The 12,505-nt window shown below is 34.9% G+C and overlaps 2 protein-coding genes across 3 annotated transcripts in view; both read right to left on the reverse strand.

The window, feature by feature from the left end:
• LOC143462976 (septin-7-like) overlaps window positions 1-12,505 on the reverse strand; it is a 131,832-nt gene that overhangs the window by 13,629 nt on the left and 105,698 nt on the right. The window lies entirely within an intron of this gene.
• On the reverse strand, window positions 916-8,893 carry LOC143462365 (disintegrin and metalloproteinase domain-containing protein 10-like). Its single transcript, XM_076960499.1, has 17 exons — window positions 8,789-8,893; window positions 8,446-8,593; window positions 7,046-7,158; window positions 6,601-6,802; window positions 6,299-6,383; window positions 5,882-6,130; window positions 5,463-5,646; window positions 5,171-5,334; window positions 4,703-4,886; window positions 4,137-4,305; window positions 3,807-3,905; window positions 3,594-3,681; window positions 3,344-3,458; window positions 2,965-3,069; window positions 2,725-2,840; window positions 2,229-2,355; window positions 916-2,007 (listed from the first exon to the last, which is right to left on the reverse strand). The coding sequence occupies exons 1-17, from the start codon at window positions 8,844-8,846 to the stop codon at window positions 1,886-1,888; spliced, it is 2,328 nt and encodes a 775-aa protein (XP_076816614.1). The 5' UTR covers window positions 8,847-8,893; the 3' UTR covers window positions 916-1,885.

Below are 12,505 nucleotides of genomic sequence, written 5' to 3' on the forward strand. Positions count from 1 at the left end.
TGTAACGTCCTGAAAATTTCCGTTTAATGAAAAAATAAAGGTCCAGGCTTCAGCAAAGTCAAAATGTAGGCTACCTTAGTTTTTACTTTTGCACACCCAATCACGATCGAGTATTGAGGAATTATTACGTCATAGCCTAATTACTCTTTTATTACCTCATAACTCCTTGCCATTCAAGCCTATAAGTCATAGTGCAGAAGTATAGGAGTCTTAGGAGACCTCCGTAGTCAAATGTAACGGTGTAGCATAAATTAGGCTATAAATTATCATGCATAACACTGTAACAGCTAGTCTAACCATCAATCAAGATTAACCTATCTCCATGGAAGCTAGATAATAACACTTGCATCAGCACCACTTAGCGACTAAATACACAGCATACACGTAGGTTATCGTCAATTGCAACATATGGTAACAGATTCAATTCGAAACTGCCTAGCCTACCTCCCTAGTTCCGACCTTCATCACATTGCCAAACTCAAATGCAAAAACTATCAGAATGGCCGGCAAAATAACGCCACCAAACTGTGTGTGGCGGACAACGCCCTCATGCTTGTATCTCAACTAACTAGCGCACAAAAGTTATTCACTGTTTTGCTGCCTTTTTTCATTTTGGGGCGTTCTCTAAATTGTGCGCTTAGTCACGTAAATTGTTTGCCGATACAAAAAAATTAAGATTCGCATGTGCAGCAAGCTAAATTTTAATCCTACAACCTTTCGCTAAACTTCTTTTTGCAATAGCTGTTAAGCGCGGTTTAATCATTAATAAACTATACAACAAAACTTACTCCATTCTTCCCAAGTACTACAAAAGTTTCAAAATTTATTCCTATGTGATGACCAAATGTAAATGCTTTCTTGCTAACCGTTACTAACTGCATTATTGATTGAGAATGATTGAAACAAATCGTTACATACTTTCTTGACAGCCATTTTATAAACAGTTTGCTAGATATTCGCTCCGCACAGTTAATGTCGCAAAATATACGATCCAATATTATTTTCAACAATGAAAGTGTACTCGATATGAAACCCATAAATTAATCACACATCGAGCAGATGTTGTAAGGTTAATAATTCTAGTACGGATCACGCATACCACAGAATAAAAATAAACCTAACTGCCACAATCAATTTTAAACGTGGCAAAAAAATTTTTTAAAAATGTACGAAATTGAAAGTTAAATCGACTAAAGATTTTGAGAACATAGAAAAATGCAAGCAAAGAAAATAATATCGTGGGCAATGACAAAACTACTATGAGCAGTTCATTGCAAACTTACAGATGAAGGTAACATTCACAAATACAAATGACATATTAATAAACCTAAGAAAAATGCAGTATATTTGCTTTTATGAAACCGGAATCCTTGTGAGTTGCATTCCATATAATACGGGCATTACTTCGAACCAAACAATTTGATCAAGTTATCGTTAATTGTTATACAAGAATTATACTATAATAAGCATCAAATCCTCATTGGAAAACAATAAGCAACAGTAGCATGAGGTCGGTGATGGCTCCAGTTCATATTATATTTTGACATAGATCAATAAAATAGAACTACGAGGACCTATGAGATTAGAAGATATACAAATGTAACGGACTAAAATAATGAATACACTTGCGAAATAGAAAAATAAAGTACATCGTATAAAGCACTTGGTTGATTTGAGAAATAATTACACGTAAAACGACAAAACGAATCACTACTTTAAACGTTTAAAACGGCATTTCATGTATACATAATAATACTAAACTTTGCAGTAAAGCCCAAGTTATGCAGTGCCCGGTCGTTGTTGCTGCACCCAGATTTTTGGGCGAACTCACATTTATCCCTAGCATGCCATCATATGTGAATAACATTGCAACTGCGTTGTGACGTCATGATCGTTCTGATCGATTGGACATTTCATAACCACGTTGTTGAGGGCGACGTCTGCGTTGCTGCTGCTGTTGATGTTGGTTTGAACGGGCAGTACGTCTCCTGCGTAGCGTGTCTGCTCCTGTTATGTGCAAAATCGTACGTTAGGACATTAGTAGTTAAGATCTAAGGATTTGGACTTGCAATCAAAAGTAAAGGTTTGAACTCTTGGAAGTGGAAGCTGTTAATTAACGAAGTCATTTATATATTACTTGAGTAACTTAGTTTGGTGTAATTCAAACATAAAATTCACACGAAGCATTAAAGCTACACAAAGTCCCAGCCGAAATGGCAGAATATTACCTGGTAGTTGTCTATGTTTTGGAAGAGTCGGATTATTGCTTGGGGTGTGGACGCTACAGAGTTTGATGAAACCAGCAAATAGAAGAACAAGCGCCAACGTCATTAGAAGGACAGCCCACCAGTATGCCTAACAGATTTAAAAGCTTGTTACGGGGCTACATTCACCAACAAAGTGACAAACGTGGGAAAAAATCCTACAGTTAAAAATTTGAATCGTTTGTTTAAAATACCGACTGACTGCTTTGAAAACTTTTTTAACGTTTCAAAAATGTTCAAGTTTTTGGTTTTAGTCACTGACCCTTTTCAGTAGAAATTTTCTCCACACAACCAACAAATACTAACAAAGAAACTTGTTCAAAATTAAATTTTAAAGCAGTCAAGTTTAATCTTTATTTATCAAACTTTATTTTTGTTTATTTGATGAAAAGGCTGGTTAAGGCTACTCAAATGCAGAACAACTAAGTTTGAACTCAGTATAAACAGCGCAATAGCTTACCACAATCCATTCTCTGATCGTGCTGTACAGTTCAGGATTGAGGATAGCTTGCTTGAGTCTCGATAGAGGACCATCTGCGTCAACCGACCGACACTTGGAAAACACATCACAGTATCCTGATGAAAAATAATGAAATCCATTGTTAAGAGCTGCACTGCCTTGGTTCAACATGTAACACCTAATAACGTCTAGACATTAGTTGGATAAGTGGAAAAGACTGCTTTAAAAGCGCAATACAACCTTGGAAATTTTCACAAGCTGAGCCGGGTTGAAGGAAAATGACAGTGCTGTTAAAGATTTGATGAAAAGCACGATCTCCTGTACTTCTGCATGATGAGGTGTTGCCTGAAAAGAAAAGTTTCGTCAAAAAAAAAAACATCGGATAACGTGCCTTTAATTACAGTAATTATCTTTTTTACTCTGACTCAAACTGTTTAAAAACGTACTCCTGTTGTTATCCTACGCACATTGATACAATGGCATTATTGACCGAAACGTCTGTTAGTAAATTTGCCTTCTATAGTTTGATTCACTTATTCTATCTATGTATGAGTTGCAGCTCCAACACTTTAGCCATGAGACTTTTTTCATAAAAGTATATTTCAACAAACGTAAGCACCTTTCAGCTGACAGCATGTATGACAGAGTTGAGAACGATTATTGGTTCCTGTAGGTACGGTGCATTCACATTCCTCAAGACTTGGATCAATGAGACAGATAGATCCGGTACATTCCTGATTTTGACAAGAAAAGTAACAAATGTTTCAGAGAGGAAGAGGCGTTGAGGAAGTATTACAATATCACAGTTCAAATCAAATATATAGTGGTACGCCTTCGTTTAAAATGATATCTTATATCCCCAAACTCACCCCATTTTGGCAGACTTGTGTGTCATGCATGCAAGGTGTCACGTCCCCATCTACAGCAACCGCAGGTGGGCAGGTTGCATTCATCCCAGTGCAATGCAAAGAAATACAAGTTAAGGAAAAATTCAAAAAATCATAAACTTTTTGAACAGGTACATGAAAAATTAAACCGTATAAGCAAACTGGAGGTAATAAACGTAACAAACAAAAGGATATTTGCAATTTTGTGATAGTCGACATTCATCTTGAGCAGAACATTCCTGTGAGGAATCTTTGAACTGACAGGAATCGGTGCAGCAAAATCCTTGCGTTTTGCTAAAAACAAAACTTTGCTTAGTAATTAAATTATTACCAACATAAACCATCCATAACTGATCTTTCAAATGTATAAGTTAAAATTTAAATGTCCTGAAATATAACTGCATTAAAGTTTTGTCACTGTTATTGCACATTATAAAATGATAACTATTCTTTTGGAATTGTAATTACAAAGGTTTTTTATTAGCAGAAATATATTTTACTGATGCTAACTTGACGCATCTTTACCTGCATTGAGCACCAGCTTTCAGCTTACATCTCATTTCAACATTTGGGTCATCAGCAGGAGTGCAGCAGGTATCTTTCAGTTTGTCTCTACATGTGTCCGTGTATCCACAATCACATTCTTCGGAGTCGTCATCGATGATCTGATTCCCACAAATAGGTTCGTCCGACCCTGCATTGGAATACATTTTAAATGCTTTTCAATGCAAAAACTTAGTGTTGCTTTGTGCAGGATTTTCAACTTTGAATAAAAGTAAAAATTTGTAAAAATAAAAAGTGCAACATTGGTGTATCATATCTGAAGCGTCTGGGAATGTCCAACGGAAAGAGAATCAACAAAACATTAGCGTCAATCGTTGCAGAGGAAACAAAAAACACAACAAAAAAACAGAACATCTGCGAGATGATAAGCATCAATGCCTTGCGGACTGGGGCTTACTTTAATATACTTCAAATTTTGCCTTACGCAAAATAACCATGTGAGCGCCTGCTTAAAAGGAAAATTGGATAAGATGCAAGCATTTAAAAATTCTACACTGAGAGTGTTGCTTTTGTGGCAAAAAACTTACTGACGAAACAGCGATCTTTCTTCGTTTCAAGAACCTTGCTGATGTTTCTTATGCTACATCCTGAAAAGTGATTATTGTTTGGTTCTTTGCCCGACGTTGCCCTTGCATACATTATGTAATTGCCTTGCGTTCGTAAGCTGATGCTTGATGACTCTCCTGGGGTACAATCCGCCCCCATATCGTGCTGAAAGTTTAAAAATTTTTCAGCTATTATTTTTTAATGAAATTTTTGTTTTTTAGGTTTAGCTTTAATGGAAAGTTTTATACCGTGTTGTATTTGAAACTCTTAAAAATAGATAAAATACTTTTGGCAATAAATAAAACTTTTTTCATTCTGCTAACACCAAAGTGATTGACAAGAGATGGGGATAAATACTGTTTGAGTATCGTTTATATACTGCTTGTACTGTACTGTTTAAATATCGCTTCAAAACCTTCACAATATAGTGAGCACTTTAAACATCTTACCGGAGAGCCAAAGTTATGACCAAGCTCATGAGCAAAGGTGATATGACTGACTTTTGATGGAACAGTTGACCCGTAATTTTGAAAAGTCACTAAACCTGTGTTGAGTGATTTAGACGAACCATCTGAATAAGCTTTGTACTTTTCACAAATACCACCGCTTGTGCCTGTGCCAAGAACAAAAAAAGATAAATATTGACTCAATGTCAGAAAGAGTTGTCTGTATATTACACACTTCTTTCAAAAAATACACATGAAAAAAGTATAACAAAAACCATGATTTTATGTTGCTTGCCTGATGAGGAGCCAACCCAAGCTAGGCCTAGTACACCATTATCAAAATCACGATTTGAAAAAACATAAGCCAGGCAGTAGTCATTGTGATTAGCCATAGACACAATGTCCAGGTATTTTTCAACACCGATATTGGGGAAGCGAAATGGGTTGGAGGTATCGGCAGCATCTTCTGTGTCATTAATCTGCATAAATAATGTTTGTGCTGTATAAAAAGAAAATACTATCTCCAAAAGTGTTATATGACAAAGTAGATTTTGCTAGTAAGGAACAAATTATACGAAATGTCATATACAAGGTATCAAGTTATAACTAGCTTACTATCAAACAACTAATAGTTTAGTATCTGTACGACTAGTAGTTACTGTAATATCACTGTCTAATAGTTAATACAGATATGTTTTTATCCTATTCATTTACCCTAATTCTTTGGACTTTAAAGTTTATGTTCCTTATGTTTTGTCCACTGCTTGTAGTAAATACAGTGTTCCTGTAGATTTCATTCACGGCTTTAACATGCTCAGCAATCACGCTGAGAATTTTTTCCTGTACCAGACTGTACTTTGAATATTCCTTGTAAAGTGTGTGATCTGTCTGGATGTAGAGAAGACAGGTTGTTTTCGTGTCGTCCAATTCACGACGCATTCGGGAATGAGGTTCGTCCGCATCCTTTAAAAAAAGTTTGTGGAATCATAACTATAAATACTTGGCAAAATAAGTTTAACAGTAAGTTGTTAAATTAAAATTCCTAATAATTCCATAATAAACGTGAACATGGAGATCACGCTAGTCGGTGCTACACTACCATTTCACTGCTGGTATTATTATTATATATACCTGATGAATTGAAGAGTTTTGAAGTTTCAACATCCTATCCGTTACACCTGACTTGGTGGCAGCACAGTGTTCATGGTTGGTATATCTAAGATTGAGAGAAATCATATTACACACATATTGTATCGGGAAAGCACAATCCAAAAACATTTTAAGACAATTTAATTTGGGTTATCAGTAGCTGTTGACAATCTACAACCAATGCACAAATAACAAATTATAATTAAGTTCTTTGCCCACTATCTCATTATGAGTATCGTGAGTCGTGTGTCAGTAAGTCATAAGAAACATCATAAGAAACGTACTTGTTGCCATGGGGCATTCTAACAGCACTTTCGTGATATACCACGGAATGACCCCGATATCCAGCAAGTGGAGACTGACCCCTGCTTCCTCCAAAGAAATCAAGATTTTCTTCAACGTAGTACTTCCCATGATCTGGATCTTTAATTACTCCACGAAATATACCGTTTATGATACTTCCGTGTACAAAGCTGTTTTTCTTTCCTGCATATATGATGTACATAGGAAATGTACGTAATACAAGCTTTTTATGCATTCATGAAAAATTTAGCAACATTGGTAACACTTTGATAGATATACCATCAATGTTGCATGATAGGCAATTTCTGCCCTGCAAACACTCAACAGCCTAATCAACAACATTACGTTTTTAACAACTTCAGGTGTTGTATACCGTAATTGATTTCATAGCAACAAGTTAGCTGCTGCTGTAACATTACATCTTACCATAAAGGATTCCATGATAAATATGGGAAGTATCGAGCCCTTCTTTTCTCGACTCAATAACAACATCAGGATGAAAAACAGTTTTATCTGGTACCATTTGAAGATAAAAAGGCCTTAAAAATAATGAAGAAAACTGGTTATTTTGAGCATATTAAGTACATAAACCTTAACAAACACATCATATACCTGTATATGCATAGAAACAGAAGACTATAAAACAGCCTGGATTTAATGGGCCAATACTTCAAAAAATTACTTGAGTCAGTTTTATATTGACATAGCACAAAGCATAAAACAAGAAGTATTGCAACATAAGTATACGTCACGCCAGCCATTGGTATAAATGGGAAGGCTTTGAAAAGAAATAAAAAATACATTATTTAGATCAGAGCAGGAAACTCGACACCATGGCCTTTAAAAAGAAAAGAAAGCACAAACCCTCATGTGACTTAGTTCTGGATAATACCAAGCTTATTACGAGTGGGATAATGACAGAACGGTTTTAAAAAGTAAGATGTTACAATGCAATACAGTCATAATCATTAAAAGTCAAATGAAATAATATTAGATAGCAGCAGGTTTATTAAATTATATTGTTTCCTGTTTTAACCACAAAATAAACCTTTTAGAGAGAAAAGGTATCCTGGTATTGTGGCTAAAAATAACTGTTATACTACAGCAGAGCATCCTTGTACGTATTAACTATTAGCGCATGTAAAGTGGGATCTGTGCGTAGTTTTCTAACTACGGCATGTGGTGACTAAAAACACTGATGATATCACATTTGCTCTGCTCATATGACCTCACTAAAATTTACGCCAAAAAAAAGGAGATAACAATTTTAAGAGGTATCTTTTAAACTTTATATAACAAAAATAGTTTTACAGTGTGACATAAACATGATCATAAAAAGAAAACATTAAACCATAAAATAAATGAAATTCATGAGTTCTTTATGAACCACTGCCACAAATAACATGGCATATAATTATCTGTTCCAAAAATGTATTCATACACAAAGTGAAAATGTCACAAAAACGAATGTATTAAATAGTTTCACCAAACAAAAGTCAAGCAAAATGTAAATTTTAATCAATATATAACAAGAATAAAGGCAGTGTCTTATGCCTCCCAGTAGCAGTTTAAAATGGCAATCGGCATTGACCTAATCTTGCTGCATTAGTGAACATCAGCTTATAAATAATGCAAGAATCCCAGCACTCAAATGGCCAGGACTCTTGCGCTATGGGGACATATATATAGCACTGAGACTTGGTAACACTATAAGCCAAGTTCCTACAAATGTTACATGAAGTACTAAGCTGATTACAAGTTTATTATGATCCAATCAAATTCCATGGCTCAGTTTCACGTGATAGATCTTATGAGTTTTCACTTACCGTCCATGAGACTGAAACTGCAATTCCACTAATTTTTCTGCATTTGATACAGAACGACGAGAACGCTCATGCTGCTGATTTAGTATATCAGTATTGTAAGAAAGATATTCAAAATGCGAGACATATCTGTTTCCAGAGACAAGGTCACCTATAGTTTAATAAAAAAATTCTTTTTACTGCTTCCCTTCGTGAACGCATATCATATGTGTATGCAGTATCCGATTTTGCTATAACCTATATATATATACATACATTATACATATAATGTTATTAGTTATACATAATTACACAGCAGTATATATTTTCATATGATGCAAGTAAAAAAACCAACATGTATACTTACAGTGTAAAAAATACAGGAATACTGCAAATACAACACAATTTATGTTACTACAAATCATTGTTTAATAATGAATCTGTCAATAGCCTGAAAGTAAAAAAAATTGTATTATAGCCAAGATACTACATCTTCAGTTTTCAGCCACGAGTTCTACAAGTTATAGCTAACTTCTGCATCTGAAAATATGTAGTAAAACTATTCCAGCTAAACAATTCATTACGAAAATAAACATTTGGAAAAAATTTTAAAAACATTTCGAACAGGATCAAACAATTAGCATTATCGCAGTATCAAATACATCAACAATTTTATACTGTACATGAAACATATAGTACATATATATAGCAATATGAAATGTTTCACGGTGACACAACTAAACTTGTAAATAAAATGTATAACATGACATGACCTTTGCCATAAAAATTTACTAAGCAGAACGCCCACCAATACACTGAATGAATCTCACACATAAACAAGTCCAATTACATAGCAAGGTCTATCAACTTGTAGATTTTCTATGGTTCTTTCTTACACAAAGGATCAGTGCTGTAACCAAGTCATTTTTTTAAGACTCGAGTCAAGTCAAGTTATTTGGGAAGTTGACTTAAGTCAAGTCAAGTCAAGTCAAATTACTAATTGGATCAAGTCAAGTTAAAATATAATGCAAGTCATATCAAGTGATGCCATTGTCTATATCATGCATTGATTATGCCAATCCCTGTTGTCTAGGCTTTTCTCCATGTTTTAAAATAACAAAACAACGAAGTTTCTACGACAAAGTGTACATATATTTATGATAACATAAAGATTCTTATTATGACTAGGTCACCTTATACAGCTACAGTGAAAGTTAGCTCAAAATCCCTTTAACTCAAAATTTTAATTATATTGTGGTGTTCGTTGTTTCGAATTTTGAACATAACAAACACTTATCACCAGTGGTGGGATTCAGTCGGTTTTTAGAATTTTAATAACTTCCGCGAACTGGTTAGTAACAAACGTATGTATAGGCCTATGGGTTTATCGGCCCCGGGTCAATATGGCCTGCTGCTAGTGAGAGAACCGGATGTTAAAATATTTGAATCTCACCACTACTTATCACGCTATTACAAAAAGACCGAAGTCGCACTTTTGTGTACACATGATGAGATTTTGAAGTTTAATTGGTGAAATGGTGTTAACAAAATGTCAGTACAGTGACCAACCGTTAGCCTATTAATGACTGGATGCGGTGTTGTTTGAGAACTATGAAAACAGTGATGCTCTAAATTTTATAAGAAACAAGGGCTTCTGTAGGGAAATAAAAGGAAGATTCCATGATGATGCAACTCTTTCACTTTACAGGTGCTTGAACTTTTTTGTTGTTGCTATAGTTTAGTAAAGCTACTTCCTTCAAATGGCGGTTGATTTTAAAGATATTGGGGATGGGGTTATTTCAAATTGAAGCATACTCTAACATAAGTTTGATGTGGGCCTATCATAAAGATATGTTTTAATGAGAAATTATGCATATAAAGACATGAATTTTGGCATGACCTATAATGGAAAGTGTGGCACATGCATGCACAAGATTCACCAATCACCACGCCGATTTGTAATAGACAAAAAAGAAAAGTTAGGTTGTTTGAGTGCCATTGTATAATATAAAGCCTAAATAAAGAAAGAATTGAAACTTCAGTGCACGTTATCATGCCAAAATTGCGTATTTATGCACAGTTTTTGTTGAAAACTGCTATACTTTCCAGTCAAGGGCATGACCTTTTACGACAATTCTTTATTATAAATTGTCGATCAAACAATCAGTTTTTGCTTCGTGTTTCATATTATTATCAATTAAAGTGAACAAGAAAAACTTCAACATACACAATGATCAATCTTGTTCTTGCTTTCGTACATATTTATCATTACATATATGTCCTACGCTTTCCATTATAACAGGGTTTGTATAGTACATATTTCGCCAATAACTGGTCAACTTGTTTTTGAACTTGCCCCTTACTTCAATAAAAAAAAATAGGCTAGGCCTACACAAAAAATATAGGCTAGACTTATTCAACTACTGACAAAATAAAAATGGTATATAAGAGAATGTAATAAGCATGTTTGCAAACAGTAAAACATATTAAACTGAAAAAAGATACTGGTATTAAACTTGTTTGAAGCGAACCTAATTTTTCAGGGTCAATAGCATACAAATGCACAGCCACAGGATGCCTTTGTATACACTAGATGACTAGACCCAAGCTACTCAAATTGTGACATCATTCTGGGGCAGATGACCTAGATGACTGTGAGGTCTTTTCGCTGCCCTGCACCAATCAATTATGTTGGAATTTTGTCACGATCGTTTTTAGTTTTTTAAATGGTGAAATAAGCTCTCTCTCTCCCTCTCAAGTTGCACACTTGTATGATACTACACTTTTTTTGGACTTAAAACAGCCTTAATCCTTAATTTTTGGTACGTCCTAAAATGGCTGAAATCAACATTTTGCATGGCCATTCTCCTAACTTAACCGTCTATCTTTATCAAACGGCTAGGCCTAGTTAAACTATACTTTTGTTGAATTAGTCACTCTCTTCTTTTCCTTGTGAATCGTGGATCTCACTAAAATCCTGAAAGGGCTGAAACGAAGAAAATAGGCTTATACCCATTACCCAATATAGTTGGGAAAAACTGTTTTCAATTTCAGCCTTTCAGGCTTTTAGTGTGTCCTGATGCCTCTGGTCGGGTCTAAAGCTCATCGCTCGGGTTCTATTTTGGGCAACTGGCTGAAGAAAAGAAACCTTACCATATAACTATAGATATCTCATACCGGTATAATGGTACGATCATAACTCATCACTTATCACTTGGATAGCATTCCACTACAAAAGATATCCATAAATACGACCAATTCTCTAAAAAATATTTTATAAAATCAGGTTAATCATCTTATGCTGTTGTGTTGTACATCTTGTGCTGCTGGATATTCGCCATTACTGTATATTCTGATGGTAACAAAGATGAAATAAGAACCAAAGTAGAACTAGCCTTCTAAATCAAACTGGAAAAGTTGCAAAACATCGAGGGCTAAAGCGCACATTACTGAAGATTAAACTCATTTATAAAAACCAATTCATAAATCAATAAATCAATATTTATCAATCGGAAACGGAAAGTTTAAAAAGAACAGCGTCGAAAAAGCTTGCCACACGTCAGAATTCACAGCATAGGCCTACTCTTTCAATTGTGAAGCCCTGCACCGTGTCAGTTTGTATATTCCCTAGACATATGTTAAAATAGGTTGGCGTTTATAAGAAAATAATCGTATTATACATTATATGTTGGCCTTGCCCATGAGATGCCGAATTTGATGTCCAAGCAATCTAAGCTGAGAAAGCGATATTTTGCTGATATCTTCATATAGTGTCTTCTTGAAATGTTGCGACCAGTGTTAAAAAATACAACTCCTGATGGATTTCGTTCAAAATGAATCCAATCTTTTCTGTACTGTTTGGATGGGCATTATATTTTTGCATCGCTTTTTCATATGTTCTGAAAACCAGACAAAGCTGCTGTTGTGTCATTTCTTGTCAGTTCAGCGACCGTCTCAGATTTTAATTAAACTTCGATGATGAAAATACAAGTCTTTTCATGACAAACGAGCCTAATTTTGTTGAGATTACTTCTGCGGCTTTCGAGATAAAACCGTTTTTCGAAATGTATTGTTTGTGAACATT

The sequence above is a fragment of the Clavelina lepadiformis genome, chromosome 6 (assembly GCF_947623445.1).
Source record: "Clavelina lepadiformis chromosome 6, kaClaLepa1.1, whole genome shotgun sequence".
NCBI lineage: Eukaryota > Metazoa > Chordata > Ascidiacea > Aplousobranchia > Clavelinidae > Clavelina > Clavelina lepadiformis.